Source organism: Neomonachus schauinslandi, chromosome 13, assembly GCF_002201575.2.
Source record: "Neomonachus schauinslandi chromosome 13, ASM220157v2, whole genome shotgun sequence".
NCBI classification, from domain to species: Eukaryota; Metazoa; Chordata; class Mammalia; order Carnivora; family Phocidae; genus Neomonachus; species Neomonachus schauinslandi.
This window is the reverse complement of record NC_058415.1, coordinates 70057028-70074477: the sequence shown is the minus strand read 5'-3', so window position 1 is coordinate 70074477 and position 17450 is coordinate 70057028. Positions and strand designations below refer to the sequence as shown.

The window sequence follows — 17450 nt, the reverse complement described above, 5'->3', positions numbered from 1 at the left end:
ATACGTGAAGGTATTTCTCCTTCAGAAAACACTGGGCATAGGTAATGTGTTATTGATTAAGGCAGATGATACAGTCTGCTTAGTTAACAGGATAGTGGGGAGGCCGTCTCTCGTGGCATGAAGAGTAAAGCTTGTAGATGCAGCTCCTTGTATAGCTAGAACTCTGCTCAGGACTTCCTCACATCATAACGAAAAAGATCTCCATTGAAAACAATGATTTGCCCTCTTTTCTTGTTTTCTTTCTCAGTTCTTCACTCAGTTCTTAGATCAGCATGTATCAGAATCACTTTCACGGCTCATTAGGATACTGGTTGCTGGGCCTCAGCCCCATTTCTTTTTCAGTAGGTCTGGACCTGGGCCCAAGAATTTGCATGTCTAACAGGTTTCTGAGCAGTTCTGATGCGGAATAAGGCTGGTGTTGAATAAGGCAGATGATCCGGGACATGTATGGGCAGAGACACCAGGCAGAGCAGAATGAAAGGGAGTTTGTGGGGAAAGTGGGTCTAAAAGCTAAGGAGAGCTTGCAGGGCCCCTTGAAGGGCCGATGGTAGAATTAAGTGTTAGGCTTGGAAGTCAAGGATTCCTGCATGAGATTCATTTGTATCTGCTTGTGATGACTGAGCAACAATTTGTCAGTTACTGATTGTTTAAATACATGGAATTCCAAGAGTTACTGACACAGTCCAGTAAAAATATACTAGCTTGTAATTTTTTCTTTCTTTTATTTTAAATTAGTTGGCTTCCTGAGGCTCAAGTAGTCCAAAGAGCCCTCAATTCTGCAGCTAACAACGTGTACCAGTATGGAAGAGAATGGATAACACACAAGGTAAGGGAAGAGCCTCTCTCTGTGGCTTTCTCTCTGCAGGGTCTTCATTGGTAGGGGCTTCTTGCTTTGATGAAGTGTAAGTAGAGATTCCATTTAGAACAGTTTCCATTTTTTAAATAGGCTTAAATATATAAGTCAACAAGAAACATACAATGAAAGTAAACTTTCTGGAGGATTTATTTAATAGTGCTAGTAGCCTGAACAGAGAGGTTTGTCTTTTGCTTCTTGTTCAAGGTGAGTATTCATTATTTGTGCATTAGGACAGAATGATCATTAAAATTGGGTGGTCAAATAAGGCTTTGTGGAGAAAAAAAAAGGTTGTTAGCAAATATTAAATATTATTATCTGCTGGTGACTGTGCTTGGCAGTTTCCAGTTTGTTTCATTTAATCTTTCCAAGAAACCTATAGTAGTCTAAATTGTTTGGCCCACTTTACAGAGGAAGAAACAGGCTTAGCAAGGCTAAGTAAATTCCCAGTGGTCATGTAGTAAATTGCGGAGCTTGGTTTCAAACTGAAGACGAATTCTAAATCCCTCGTTCTTTCTGCTGTACACGCTAGAAGTGCATGCCCAGAACTGGGTTAGGTGCTTTACTGTGGCACTTGAGATAAACCTTGAAGGAATGAATGATAGCTTTAAGATGAATAAAGAGAAGGCATCGTGTATTTTAAGGTGTGTTTATGTGGGTCAAGATGTGGAGGCAGGAGTGTGCTTGAGGAGATTAGCTTGTCTGAAGCTTTGTGGAAGGACATGAAGGATAGAGGATAAGGCACAGTTACTGCAGGTAAGGGTCAGACTCCATGATACAGATTTGGCATTGCCCCCCCCCCATATTGCCTATGAGAAAGAAGGTAATTTGGAATTTTAATATATTAAAGTAATTAGGAACATCTAGGGATTGACAAGATTTGTTGCAGTGAGATGTATGCCCAGAAAAAAAGTACTGGTATGTGATTCCATGTTCAAAATTAAAAAACAAGGGGCGCCTGGGTGGCTCAGTTGGTTAAGTGACTGCCTTCGGCAAAATTAAAAAACAAAATCTCAAAAAAAAAAGTTATCTGAAAAATTATACTGTACACATGTGTATAGTAATCTAACCTAAGGATGAAATTGTGGTCGAGTAAAAAGTTAAAAGAAAGATCTGTGTAACTGATTTTCTTGAGTCCATACCAGGTGACCTAATCAAATGCCACATGAAAGTCTTTAAAAAATATTTGCTGAGTAAGTGAAAGATAAAGTTTATGGGTATAGATCTCCTAACTATCATAGAAGAAGATCCAGTCATTGCAGGAGCCTTTTAGACGTCTAGAACTATATTGGCTGATTTACTCTGCTGAAAGCATAGCATTTACTTTTTTGGTTTTTCTCTTAGAGTTCTGGAATTCTTACCTATTTGGAAAGAGCTGGAGAAATATGCCTTAGATTTTATAGAAATAAATTTCAAATTACATAGAAGATAAGTTTGAAACCTTTTGCTCAGGACTCGAAAAGGGAAGACAGTTGAAGAGAAATGACATTGCTAACAAAGGTTGTAACATAGTCATGTCCTGATTTGGAAGACACGGGGATAATATCTAAAACCAACCATTGAATGTCCGTTGACTGATGAATGGATAAGCAAAATGTGGTATATCTCTCTAATGGAATATTATTTGGCCATAAAAAGGAAGGAAGCACTGATACATTCTACCATATGGATGAACCTTGAAAACATTACACTGAGTTAAAGAAGCAGTCAGACCATTTATGTATGATTCTATTTCTATGAAATGTCCAGAAGGGGTATATCTACAGAGACAGAGAGTAGAGTAGTGGTTTCCAGGGGTATGGGGAGATTGAGCGAAATGAGGGAGTGATTGCTAAGGAGTATGGGGGTTCTTTTTGGGGTAATGAAAATGTTCCAAAATTGATTGTGGTGATGGTCCCATAACTCTGAATATACTAAAAGAAACTATTGAATTGTACACAGAAGTGAGTGAATTATAAGGTGTGTGAATTATCTCAATGACTCAGTAAGTTAAGTGTTTGCCTTCAGCTCTGGTCATAATCCCAGGGTCCTGGGATTGAGTCCCACATTGGGCTTCTTGCTCAGCAGGTAGCCTGCTGCTCCCCCTGCTTGTGCTCACTCCCTCTCCCTCCCTCCCTCTCTCTGTGTCAAATAAATAAATAAAATCTTAAAAAAAAATAAAAAAAACCATTGAAATTGTAGGGGTAGCTTTTTTTTTTTTAAGATTTATTTATTTATTTTAGAACTTAGAGCATGCTTGGAGTTGGGGGAGGTAAGGGGGAAAGGAGAGGGAGAGAGAGAATCCCAAGCAGACTCCTTGCCGAGTGGGGAGCCCAGTGTGGGGCTTGACCCCACAGTCCTGAGATTGTGATTGGAGCTGAAATCAAGAATCGGATGTTTAACCTACTGAGCCACCCAGGTGCCCCTGTAGCGCTAGCTTTTCTAATAAGCTCAGATCTCATCTAGCTAAAAATCATGTGAGAACTGGGTCCTGAGAGCTAAAGTGTAGGAAGGGCTAAAGCTAGGGGAAAAGGTCATACTCAGAAAACGAAGAGTTTTTTAGGGTATGTTTAGGTATGAGCAGAGAAGGTTCCTGTCTGCCTGCCCCAGTGTACCTTGTCAGCCTTATCTCCTGTATCCTCCATGCATTATTCTACCCAGACCTGCTAGTTTGCTGTTTGCTCAAATCTAATTTACTTTCTTCATTCAACATCCTTGCTTGAGCTAACCTTTCTGCTTAATAGTCGTGAATGGGTTTTCTCTGTCCCTTCTCCCATGCCTAGAATGAGGGAAGTGACAGCCAGTTCACAAATGTGCCAGGCACTGTTATAAGTGCTGGGGAAAAGCGGTAGACCAGAAAGAGTTACCACCCTCCCGGAGCTTACTCTAATGAAAGGAGGCAGACGTGAAACATGTCAAGAAGTAACCATTCCATGGGCGCCTGGGTGGCTCAGTTGGTTAAGCGACTGCCTTCGGCTCAGGTCATGATCCTGGAGTCCCTGGATCGAGTCCCGCATCGGGCTCCCTGCTCGGCAGGGAGTCTGCTTCTCCCTCTGACCCTCCTCCCTCTCATGCTCTCTGTATCTCATTCTCTCTGTCTCAAATAAATAAATAAAATCTTTAAAAAAAAAAAAAAAAAAGAAGTAACCATTCCAGTTCTAGAAGTGCTGTGACCAGGTAATGTAGAGAGTAACCTAGGGTGATGCCTTAGCTAGAATGCCAGAGAATGTCTCTCACAAGGTGATGCTTTCACCAACACTGGGAAAAGAATGTTCAAGTTGAGGCCATAGAAAATTCAGAGGCTCTGAGATAGGAACAAACTTGGTTAAAGGAAAGAAAGAAGGCCAACGTGGCTGGAATGGGGGATGTGGTGACAGGACGAGCCATAGGTGATAATAAGAAGTTGGGATTTTATTTTAGTTACAAAGATAAACATGGATTTAAAGCAGAAAGGGACATGACCTGATTTAGGATATTGAAAGCTCATTTTGGCTGCTTTATGGAGAGATGGGCAGGAATGGAGAACGCAGGGGGCTGGCTAAAAGAATATTCCAGTAGTCCAGGGGAGATGTTGATGACTTGGACTAGGATGGTAGAAGTGGAAATTGAGAGAAATGGTCACATCTGGGATATATTTTTGAGGTAGTTCTGACAAGAATTACTCATGGATTAGATGTGGAGTGAAAGGGAAGGAAGTTTTGGTTAGCCCACCTGGAAGGGTAGCTGTGCCCCTTCCTGAGATAAAAAGACCTGGAGGTGGTGGGGAGGGTGGGGGGTGGGGTGGGGAATTACAGATAGATGGAGCTGTAATTCTGTTTGGGGCGTGGTAAGTTAGAGATACCTAGCAGATATCTAAGTCAAGGCATCAGAAAAGTCAATTGGACATACATAGCTGGGGCTCAGAGGAGAGATCGGGGCTGTAGGTGGAAGTTTGAATATCATCAGATAGTACCTATCACTCTACCCATCAGTAGAGATGAACTGTATTAGTTTGGTAGGGTTGCCATAACAAAGTACCACAGGCTGGGTGCTCAGACAACAGAAATTTATTTTCTCATGGTTCTACAGGCTGGAAGTCCAAGATCAAGCAAGGTGTTGGTGGGATTGGTTTCTTTTGAGGTGTCTCTCCTCAGCTTATGGATGCCTGTGTCTTTTTCACATGGTCTTCTGTCTGCGTGTGTCTGTCTCTTAATCTCTTTTTATAAGGACACCAATCATATTGGATTAGGGCCCACCCTGATGTACTCATTTTAACTTAGTTACTTCTTTAAAGACCCTGTCTACAAGTACAGTTACATTCTGAGGTACAGGAGGGGTTAGGATCTCAACATATGAATTTAGGAGGGATACAGTTTATCCCATAACATGGCCTAAGGAGACAGCACAAACAGAAGAGGACCAAAGATAGGTTCCTGGAGCACTTATGCTTTTGAAGGTCACAGAAGCGAGCCAGCAGAGAAGACTGAGGAGGAGGAGTAGCCTGTGAGGTGGGAGGAACCACCTGTGTGTGTCTTAGGGGCTGAGAGGAGATTTTGCAAGAAAGACTTGGTCAGCTGTGGCAGATGCTGGCAAGGTTCCAAGCAAAGTGAGAGCAGAGAACTGCCCACTGATTTCCCCATCCCCATTTTATAGATGAGGTTATTCGTCTTAAGTTAACAAAGCTCTCGAGCGGCATTCTGACTACTCTTAGTGCTTCATTGTCTTCCGTATGCGAAGAGCATCTCCTCTACCACCAACAGTACCTGTGCTTTGGTGATTTTTCTGAGAGCAGTGATGTGGCCACCAGGCTCCTGCTCTCTGGCCCAGTCTTCCTTGTGATTTGTGATACGTACCCTAAGGTCACAGGCTGGTGTTCCGGGGCTGTGATGTTCTGCGGCTGGCAATACCACAGGTTTGAAGTGACGCTGAATTCTGCCATCAAAGTCGTGGTGTTGTAGAGTTACTCACTGTCGTGCTGGGATAAAGGGGCTGTGGGTTTGAGAGACTGCTTGATTGTGGCAGAGGCCGCTGTGTGGACAGCCAGCCCGGGGGCTCTTCTGGGTAAAGAAGGGTCTCAGGAACTGAGTGGACAGTGACAGAAAGAGCTGGTAGTAGGAAGTCTGTGAGTATCCAACAGTCGTGATACCTAAAAGACAAATGTAAAGTAATTAAAGGAAATTAGACTAGGGGTAATTGTGGCTTGTAGTTATTTTGGGCAGTTTGCTGTGTTAGGTGTTCTTTGTTCATAGGTTATAGATGCTAAGTTGAAAGAGTATTAGAGTTTTTAATCCTACCTCTGCCAGTTAGCTGCCTGACCTCAGGCCTGTCATGGGTCCTTTCTAAATCTGCTTTCTCATCTTGAAAGTACAAAGGTGATAAAAACCTTTTTCTGCCTAACTCTTGGGGTTGTTGTAAAGATCACATAATGTAGGGGAAAGCCATTTGTAAATTGTAAAATGCTGTGCAAAGATAAATGGTTTTTATTATATTCACTCATTTGCATTTGGTTTATGAATCAGTATAGAGGAAAACATTGGGCAGATATGTTTGCATCCAATATGTCTAAAAACTGGTTCAGATATCTATAAGGACAGTGTCAAGTGAGCAAAAGGTGTGGATAGGACACACACGAGAAAATACACATTGAAAACCAACATGGAAAAATGGTCACTCTTGTAACTGAAGAAGAAAATAATAAATAATTGGTTACAGTTTCATACCTATTAAATTATCTAATAGTTTATCAGTCCATAAGGCTTTGGAAGAATTGGTTTATTCATACAATGTTGGAAAATATTAATTGGTACAATTCCTATAGAAGACAATTTAGCAATGCATAGCAAGAGCCTTTAGTAAAGTGCCTCTATCCTTTGATTCCTGTACATTTATCTTACTATTAATAGTAAGAAAAAAATTGTGTGTAAGGACATTCATTGCAGCGTTACTTGTGATATTAAAAATTGGGAACCATCTCTATATTCCTTGATCAGGTAATGTTAAAATAATACCAAAACTTAATGAACTGGGGTGCTGGCTCGCTCATTCGGTAGAAGTGCGACTCTTGATTTTGGGATTGGGAGTAGAGATTGGGTGTAGAGATTACTTAAAAATTAAATCTTAAAAGAAAAAAAACTTGAACGAATATGGAACCATTAAAAATGAAGATGAAAGTTAGTGATGAAGTGATGAAGAATTCTAAATTTCTATAGACAGGCAGAAAGTTGCAGAGGATATGGAAAAATAGAAAGTTATGGTAAGAAAGTGGGACTACAAATTCGTATTTATCTTTTAAAAAATGTCTTTGGGGCACCTGGGTGGCTAAGACGGTTAAGCATCCAACTACTGATTTTGGCTCAGGTCATGATCTCAGGATCATGGGATCGAGCCCCATGTCAGGCTCTGCACTGGGCGTGGAGCCTGCTTAAAATTCTCTCTCTCTCTCTCTTTATTTTTTTTTTTTTTAAGATTTTATTTATTTATTTGAGACAGAGAGACTGAGAGACAGAGAGCATGAGAGGGAGGAGGGTCAGAGGGAGAAGCAGACTCCCCTCCGAGCAGGGAGCCCGATGCGGGACTCAATCCCGGGACTCCAGGATCATGACCTGAGCCGAAGGCAGTCGCCCAACCAACTGAGCCACCCAGGCGCCCTCTCTCTCTGTCTCTTAAATAAATTTTCTACTATTAGGCTGTGGTTTTAATAACAAAACATGTGGTATTATAATGAATAATTTTCCTCAAAGTTATCTTGTCTCACTCTACTTGATTCCCAGAAACCCCACCAGTCTCATTAGTTGTAACTCTGAGACCTGACGTCTCTCAGCAGACTATGGGAAATACTTGTGTTTATAGCTAAGGTTCTAAAATTTTACTTAAAGTTCTGTGGTAATTCTTATACCGGTGATAAATGTAGCATGGGATTTCTGTGTAACGGATGAGCACTTGGACCACATGCAACAGATTTTTCTCTGGGCAGATTTGCTGAGTCTGATCATGGTTTTATATGACCATTCTCTTACAACCTGAAGTAGCTCTCTTAAAGACCCAAAAATAGAGGGAAGCAAAAAGCCAAGAAAGGCAAGGAAATTTGCTAGGAATATTGAAGAGTAGAGTTTAAGAAAAGATCATAAGGTAGCTAGAGGCAATTAAATAGTCTGGAACATTTTAATTTGATTTGGAACAGATGTAAAGACCAAGCATGAATTAATTTTACTGGATTGTTGTCTGAAATATTAAACCAGATCATATCTATATTTCTTCCAGCTTCATAAAATTCTGGGAGATAAGGTGAACAATACTGCTGTAATTGAAAAGCAAGTACTAGAACTTTGGGACAGATTGTATCATTCTTGGTTTGTAAAGGTAAGTTATTTTATTAGAGGATTTCAGTTGTAAACTAATAAAGTCCTTTTATTTTACAGACTCATTGACTAGATAGATGTTAATTAGATTATTAACATTGGGATATCATTTATTGAAATTTTTAAGCTGCAAGGTCTTAAACTTCAGGTTACTAAAAGTCCACTTGAATTGATGGCTAATCTGCATGCAGAACCCACCAGTCCCTGTGATGGGGACTGAACACAAGATGAAAACAGCATCATCAACAGCATCTTATCTCATTATGTAGAAATGCAATGTAAACCATGTGTATAATGTTAATTTTTCTAATGGCCACCTGAAAAAGCTAAAAATAAACAGTTGAGATTAATTTTAATATTTCACTTACCCCAACATACCCCCAATATATCATCATTTCAATATGCAAACAAGTAGAAAAAATCTTAGTGAGATATTTTATATCCTTTGTTTTTTTTCTTATAAGCCTTGGAAACCTGGTGATGTATATTTTATACTAATGCCATTTTTGGACTCTCCTGTTTTTGGACTAGCTCCATTTTAAGTGCTAATAGCCACATGTGATTAGTGGCTCCTGTTTGAGATAGTACAGCTTTAGACATTAAGAACTTTTTCTTTGAGGAAGTAAAATAGATCCAAAAGTTTGGAGATCTTGATTTTTTAATCACCTTTACCTGTTCTTGTGCTGATATACTATTATTACTTCAGAAATTGTGATGGAAAATAATACCATTTTCCACTAAATATAAAAATGCTGGTCTTGACAGCAGCTGGTTGTGTGGGGTCATGCTGTACACCGGGTTGGCTGGGCCCGTGGGCCTTCAGGAGCAGCAGTGTGGAAGAGGACTGTCCGATGGGGAAGGAGTAGAGAATGGGACAAGTTGGTGGTCAGTTTTCACAGGGTTGACAGGAGAAGAGGAGCATGTATATATCAACCTCTTCACTTGGGGTGGAAGGGAGGAAAGCTCAGTTTCAGGTTTGAATTTGTTGCTCAGTGACCTGTTTTTACTCTTCCCCTGGGACGAATTGAGGGAACAGTGTTGGTTTTTGGGGGTTTCAAAGAGGGGAGGTTAGAACTAATTGAGGAATTTGTAGGTAGCTATCTGCTGAAGAACTGGTCAGTTGGAAAGGTGTCTTTTTCCTCTGCCAGGTCTGGGGCTTCTGCTTACAAACAGCTTTTTCTATCCCTCACCCCCATTTAAAAGCTTCATTTTATGGTCCAGGAAGCTCAGTGTTTTAAAAGCATACGTCTGTAAGCAGGCAGGTGTATTCCTTTCTTTATATCTTCTACTAGTACCTAATGTCTTCATTGCATAATGAAGAGTGATTTCACTGTGCCGTTGGCAAGTGTCAGGATACAAACAAAATGTTAAGAAACAACTTCTGTTTCTGAATGTTAACCTCACTAGTCACTTTGTTTATTCTTATCTCTTTCAAATTTAATTATTCCTGCATTCTTGTCAGTGTAATTGTCTTTCATATGGAGTTAGATTCCCCCCCCCATTCTTGTTTCTTTTTCATTTTCCCCCATTTTGTCGAGATAGAATTGACATATAACATTGTATTAGTTTTAGATGTCCTTTATATTCTCTCCCCCTTTGCTCTCTTTATCTTGTGTGGAAGATTAATAAGGGGGATGAGAAAAGGAGGAAAAAAGCAAAAATGGGAGACCCAAAAAAAAGGTAGAGGGGCTGAAAAGAAAAAAGAAGGTAAATGCTTTGTTGGTGTATAGTTGTACATATTGAGGAACAAAGTGTGTTCACAACTGTATTTAGGAAGGGAGCACTTGAGCTAGGCTGACACGTGGTATTGAGAAGATAAGCAGAAAAATAGAGTTCAGGTCTTTAGATGGAGTTCTTGGCTGATTTCTTAAATAATGCAAAATTTTTCACCTTTGAGTAACTGCTAAAGTGCTCCAGTGGACCTAAACTGAAATGGGGTATTTATACTTTTTCTGCTTTGGATTAAATGGAGATTTCACGTGTGAACCATTTTGTTCCGTAGAATGTAACGCACTCTGGAAGGCACAAGGGACACAAGATGCATATAAATCGTCAGAATAGCTGGCTGGGAGACATCCTGGACTGGCAGGATATCGCCTCCTTTGTTCACGAGAACATCGAGACGTTTCTTTCGGTAAGAAGTAGTATTTTTAGTGAAACTGGACTTAGAAATAAAAATAGAAATTCTAATTTCCAGTTTTCCTTGCACTGTTAGAGGCCTTTAGTTACCCTGTTTTTAATGCCATGATATTTATAATTTTGAGAGTTCTAAATGCACTAGAAAGATGGCCAAAAGCCATAGGCCTCAGGGGTAAATAGTTCCCTGGGTGCCGTCTCTGTGGTTGAAGAGTAACTGAGCAATGCTGAGTCAGGAAGTGAGTGTGCAGTGTTGCGGACTCTCACATTCTGAGAGACAGGTGTTCATGTCTCCTCAAGCTGACTAGGATGTCCCCAGGCCAGACCCCTAGAGAGAGAATGGCCTTTCTGGTGGGCAAGGTCTTTGGCAGATGGAAATATGGTTGCAGTTACATTAGAGAGACTGGATGTTCTTTAGTCCACACTTCGGCCGTGTACCACCCACCTCTGCCTTGTTTGCCAAAAGGTCAAAGGCGGCAAGGAACCATGCTTGGTTCCACATCGTGTTTTGTAAAGTGTCTTGGCATGTGGCTTTTCACAGAGATGAGAGGAATTTTCTTGCAAATAGACTCATGACTTTCATCAAGTTAACGAAAGTTGGAAGTTTGCAATGTAGTTTTTTTTGTTTTTGTTTTTTTTTTAAGATTTTATTTTTAAGTAATCTCTACAACCAAAGCAGGGCTCAGACCCACAACCCTGAGATCAGGAGTTGCACACGCTACCAACTGAGCCAGCCAGGTGCCCTACAATGCTAGATTTTTTTAAATTTAATTTTTATCAAACTAATAGATGACCATAGTGGAGAGTAAGGAATATTTTAAGATTTTTTTGGTAAAAGATAACAGTGACCTGCTTTGTGCTTCCCCACTTCAGTCTCATTTTCTAGAAACATTTGTCAATTCTTTTAGCTTTCTCTGAGTATTTACCTCTAAATTTCCAAAACAACATTTATGTTGGTCTGTCTTGGTTTTGCAATTTGTGATATTATATTTTGGCTCCCTGATATGGAAGATGAAGATAAAGATGTGCTTTTGAAGTCTCTCTGTGCTCTCTTACACCACCTTTGGGGTTTTCTTTTTTTAAAGATTTTATTTATTTATTTGAGAGAGAGAGAATGAGAGACAGAGAGCATGAGAGGGAGGAGGGTCAGAGGGAGAAGCAGACTCACTGTCGAGCAGCGAGCCCGATGTGGGACTTGATCCCGGGACTCCAGGATCATGACCTGAGCCGAAGGCAGTCGCTTAACCAACTGAGCCACCCAGGCTCCCCACCTTTGGGGTTTTCTTACAACTCCCTTGGTTCTTCCCCTGTCCCTGCGCTCACACTTGCCCTTCCTCCCATGCACCTAATAACAGCTGATCAGAGTTTGGAGTTAAATCTAGAAATTCATGTCCTTCAGTCCTAAGACTTATGGTTTTGATAGTCCCCTCCCTCTGTTTCCTCTAGTCCAGTGGCTATGAAACTTTTTGGTCTAAAGATTCCAAAGTGTTTGTTTTTGTGGGTTTTGTTGATTATTATTGTATCAGCAGTTAAAACTGAAGACTTTAAAAATATTTATCAATTCACTAAAAATAACATTGCGGGGCGCCTGGGTGGCTCAGTTGGTTAAGCAACTGCCTTTGGCTCAGGTCATGATCCTGGAGTCCCGGGATCGAGTCCCGCATCGGGCTCCCTGCTCAGCTAGGAGCCTGCTTCTCCCTCTGACCCTCCCCCCTCTCATGTACTCTCTCTCATTCTTGCTCTCTCAAATAAATAAATAAAATCTTTAAAAAAAATACAATAAAAAAAAAATAAAAATAACATTGCGTATTAACATAACACATTTCTTGCATCTGCAAAGTAACCTTTTTCCAAAATGAAATATAATTTTTTTAAAAGATTTTATTTATTTGTCAGAGAGAAAGAGAGAGAGAGCACAAGCAGGGGGAGTAGCAGGCAGAGGGAGAAGCAGGCTCCCCACTGAGCAAGGAGCCTGATGCAGGACTCAATTCCAGGACCTCGAGATCATGACCTGAGCCAAAGGCAGCTGCTTAACTGACTGAGCCACCCAGGCATCCCCAAAACAAAAAATTATTTAGTGAGAAGAGTGGCTTTCTTTTATATTTTTTGCAAATCTGTTTAATGTCTGGATTCTCATATATTCTTCTATATTCAGTCAATTGGAATACGTTGTTTTGATTGATATAAGAAGAAAATCCAGCCTCATACGGATATGTAGATGGAAAAGAGGGGAGTCTTTTAATAGCCTTTTCAGATAATTGTGGCTCTTCTTTGATCCTACACCAAAACTCAACAAACGGTATTTCTTACAGGTTAGTTGCAGTGTGGAATTTGAAACCATATCAATAAACTTTTTGTACTGTCTTGTATTAAAGTCCATTTATCTATCTTGGCTAGAAATGGGTCTTTTACTCTTGCATATTTTTGTGATATGCACTGGTCATTTGGAATATTGGTTCACTGATTTTTGTACATCATCTAAATATCAACATATATTCTTATAGAGTATAAAACAATCACATTCTTTAATATAACTACCTGTCTCATCAGAAAAAAATCTTAAGGTGTGAAGGTCAACCCTTGATCAAATTTTTTTTTAAGATTTTATTTATTTATTTGACAGAGAGAGACACAGCGAGAGAGGGAACACAAGCAGGGGCAGTGGGAGAGGAGAAGCAGGCTTCCCGCCGAGCAGGGAGCCCGATGCAGGGCTCGATCCCAGGACCCTGGGATCATGACCTGAGCCAAAGGCAGACGCTTAACTGACTGAGCCACCCAGGCGCCCCTCAGATTTTTTATTCCTGCCTTCATACTTGGAATATCCAAAAGCTCTCACGTTCTAAACCTTTCTTCCTAATCCCCTTGGTTACACAGAAAGGTTACTTGATTGTTGTTGGAGACTGAGAGTCGACAACGTATTCAGTTAATTTCTTAAGAATTACAACAGAGTATTTCCTGTCAGTGTGACCCAGAAACTATTTAAATTTTTTTTTTGATAAAAATTCCAAAATGACAGAAGCCCCCAAAAGAATGCATGTAAAAATCACAAGTAAGGGCATTGTTGATTTGTTTCTTGGAATCAGTGGTGTTTTTCATTCATTCTTTATCCCACAAGGTCAAATGGTCAGTCATGCATATTTTTGTAGGCATTGCGAAGCATTTTCAAGATTTTCTGTAAGGAGTTATTGTAAATGAAACCAGCCTGCAGAAGCTCTCCCATGAAGACTGAGCTGAGGTTTGCAAGAAACGCCAGGGACAACAAAATACGCCTTTATAAATGGTACATTTGAGATAGGAAAGGAATGGATAGGCCTTTCATAGAACAGATGGTATAACTTGCACATATGACAAAAAACAGAACTGCTGTTTTGGAAAGGGCACACCAAAATAAAATCAGACATTAGACTTCTGGTCCCAGTCTAGTTCCACTTCTTAGCTCCAAGGCCCTTGGGCAAGTTTTAAAAAATCTCTGAGCTTCAGTTTGTCTATCTTTACAATAAAGATCATGTCATCTGCATTGCTTCGGTCACAGGGAACAGATGTTATCATGAGGGAATTTAAGTTCATGGGGAGATAGGAAATGAACACATGTAGGTGTGCTATAGATATCGTACATCTTCTTTAAGAGGTATTAATAACTATTTTAATAAGTGGTTCTAGTGAATTTGCAGGTGATGGACTAAATGAACATTTTAAGTCTTGATATAAGGGTCATCGTCTATCTGAAGAAAGATTATCAGCTGCGGAGTTCTGCCCTTGACCTATTTCTTTTACTATGATCTTAGTGAAATCATCCAAGTGATGCTTTTGTGTTTGTAAGTGAATCTAAGTTGGAGGTGGCAAGGGGGGAGGTGGCTAATAGGACAAATACTAGAATTTTCATGATCTACACTTGTGATCCTATACAGGTTGCCTTCTGGCATATTCTCCTGTAGGTATTTTTTCTATAAATATCATTTTTACATAGTTATAATCATGCTGTATATAAAGTTTTTATTTCCTGCTTTTTCAGCTTTGCAGTGTATCAGAAAATGTTTTTCTGTGTTATAATAGAGCTATCTTTAATGGCTATAATATGATTTGGAGTTAGGTTCACCATGGTTTTCTTAACCATTTTCCTTACTATTCAACGTTCACCTGATTTCAGGTGATTTTTTTTTTTTTTTCATTTAAAATAATACTCTATTTTCAGTTTCTGGTACTCACACTTGTACTAAAAGCACAGCAGAGAGCTGTAGAAACTTCTTTCTGGAGGATTAGTTCTGATGTTCAGCTTTCTCTCGTCATCAGATCTTGGAGTCTCTGTGGATTGTCATGAGCCGGAACGTGAGCCTGCTTTTCACCACCGTCACAACTCTCCTGACCATCCTCTTCTACAGTGGGACTGCCCTTCTCAATTTTGTCCTGTCTCTGGTATGTACAGGTAGATAAGGGCATGGCGCCTCTCCTTCCACAGTAAAGCACCTTCTTGGTTCCATTTATGTTTCCTTCCTGTAGTTTCCAAATGTGATTTTTTAGGAGATACTATCCTTTGTTTTGCAGATAATTTTCCTGACCACCCTATTTTATCTATTAAGTTCCAGCGATGAGTACTACAAGCCAGTGAAGTGGGTGATAAGCCTGACACCACTATCTCAGCCAGGTCCTTCTTCTAATATTATTGGCCAATCTGTGGAAGAAGCTATCAGGTAGGGAGAAGATTTATGCTGTTCTTCTTTCCATTAGAAACTGCTTTCTGTGAGAAGCCTGTTTTCTGTCTTGAGCCTTTCTAATAACATTCGGTGCTAAACTAGTGACGTACCCTGGTATTTTCAAAAATTTTTATATCCTTTTGAGAGAATGATGTGAGCAGTGCAAGTGTTGATAAGAAAAAAATTCAGTTTCAGTTTCCTGCTGTCAGTCTTAGGAGTTAACAGCTTTCCCCCACTGCAGGCTCTTGCTGTAGCTGCAGCTCCTGTCATCATGTCACTTGCTGGGGAGAACCCCTTCTGGCACCACACATACCTCCTCTTCTCTGGGAGCCCTCTTATTCTCAGGAACTGCAGCTGTGCCCAGGGAACGGCAGCAGATGGTCTTTCTGTTTCTTCCTCTCTTCCTCTGTAGCCAGGCTGTGCCCTTTGCATGAGGGTAGATCGGATACTGGAAATGCAAAGTTTCTGGTTATTTTCAAGTCACAGGCTATATGTGCATCACAGGTTCTGGCCAGAAACTTCCATCATGTCTTGTGGCGTCCATGTATTGCAGGCTTGGCTTCTGAATTAGATGATTCTTCAACTTTTTTTCTCCATATACGCTTTCCAAGTCTTTGGCTCCTGGTTCCCCACGCCTTCCTCTTTGTCGTTTTGGATAGGGAAAGGCCTCTTGCAGCTCAGGCCTATCTCAGCTCCTTCCCCACCCTTGTCCCCCATTGCTTTTAGCTCATTAGGATTCTACTGTATTTTTACTGCTTACGAATAGTTGCCCAAATTAAATCCTCATGTTAGCCATCAGAACTTCTTTTTCAAGTAAGTTGTTCGCTAATGGTCTTAAACTTATCTTGAATAATGAATTTTTGGCTGGCCTTTCTGTTTCCACTTACTTTTAAGAAATAGCATTCCTTGGAACTAGTCTTTTGTAGAAATCTTGATTTGACCTGCTAATGCTGTCTGACTGATCTTGGCTTATTTCTTCATTGTGTTCATTTAACAACTGGTTGAGGATACCACTTTGGTCTCTGGAAAACTCTTAGTTACATTCAAATAGCATATATGTTCCTAAAATACATTCTCTATAGAAAGGTTGCTGGATTATCTTTCTTTTTTCCTATTAGCAAGGCCTGGGTAAAGTCTTCATCAGTATCTTGCTTCCTTTATTGGCCATCAGGTAGGATTTTAAAGAATGTCCTTATCCTCTTTGGTGCTCTTGGGTATCCCATGTGGGACCATCTATGTAAAGATTCCAAGTTTGGGGGGCTCCTGGGTGGCTCAGTCGTTAAGCGTCTACCTCGGCTCAGGTCATGATCCCAGGGTCCTGGGATCGAGCCCCGCATCGGGCTCCCTGCTCAGCGGGAAGCCTGCTTCTCCCTCTCCCACTCCCCCTGCTTGTGTTTCCTCTCTCGCTGTGTCTCTCTCTGTCAAATAAATAAATAAAATTAAAAAAAAAAAAAAAGATTCCAAGTTTGGGAGTGTATTATCTAATGTAACAACAGTTTTCAAGGTGAAGCTGTCTTCTTCAGGGAAGAAACTTGCTGGCTTTAGCATCCTTTCTAAGTCTGTATGATCATGGGGTATCATCTTTATTGAGTAAATAAAACGTTGAAAACTCTAGCAATAAATTCACGTCAGTTTATCTAAGTGACCTCTCTCTGACTCAAAAAAGTTTATGTAAATCACTCAACCAAAAAGAAAAATAACCTTCTACCTTCCTAATAGGCCGAAACTATCAAATCAACCATGTCAAAGGTTGGCAGAATCCTTTAGTCAATGTGACTAAAGCCAAGCCTTACAGAAAATTATCTGCCTTGTCCCATTAAGAACTTCCAGAGAGTTACTTCCTTTTCCTGAAATAACCTTTATTAACACTGACTCTTACTCTCAAAAAAGCTTTTCTGTTTTCAAATCACGGTTCTTGAATTTTTTCTTGTCCTGCTTTCTTAGAGTGAACCACTGGTCAACTGTCCTCTGTCATTCCAGTCAATTTTGTTTTCATACCAAATATGCCACCTCCTTTGTTTTAAACTTAATTCTTTAATGTCACGGTTGCTTGAATTGGTAAGCCGAGCTGTGATTTGTACGTTGGTCCCGCTGGTTGAAAGCACATATCCTGGAGCCCCTGGCTGGCTCAGTTGGTGGAACAGGTGACTCTTGATCTCAGGATTGTGAGTTCGAGCTCCACGTTGGGTATATAGTTTACTTAAAAATAAAATCTTTAAAAGAGCAAGCAAGCAAGCACGCACATATCCTTCTGGTGTACCATGGTGCCTTCTTCCAGGAGTTGCTGGTTGGGGCAGAAGATTGTGAGTTTAATTTGTGACACTGTTAGGACTGTTCAAATGGACACATGAGGTTGGCAGCTAAAAATTCAGGCCTTTGACTCATCAAGGGAATTTGAGGTTACAAAGAGTATGGTCACATCTCTAGGGAGAGGAAATATAGATGTGCCTTTTC

The 17450-nt window shown here is 40.4% G+C and overlaps 1 protein-coding gene across 1 annotated transcript in view; it reads left to right on the top strand.

Annotated features, from left to right (window-relative positions):
- TMEM245 (transmembrane protein 245) overlaps positions 1-17450 on the top strand; it is a 106737-nt gene that overhangs the window by 51116 nt on the left and 38171 nt on the right. The window contains exons 10-14 of the mRNA XM_044920571.1: positions 736-826; positions 8072-8170; positions 10172-10303; positions 14596-14718; positions 14848-14993. Coding sequence (XP_044776506.1) covers positions 736-826; positions 8072-8170; positions 10172-10303; positions 14596-14718; positions 14848-14993 — 591 coding nt within the window. The remainder of the gene's footprint in view (positions 1-735; positions 827-8071; positions 8171-10171; positions 10304-14595; positions 14719-14847; positions 14994-17450) is intronic.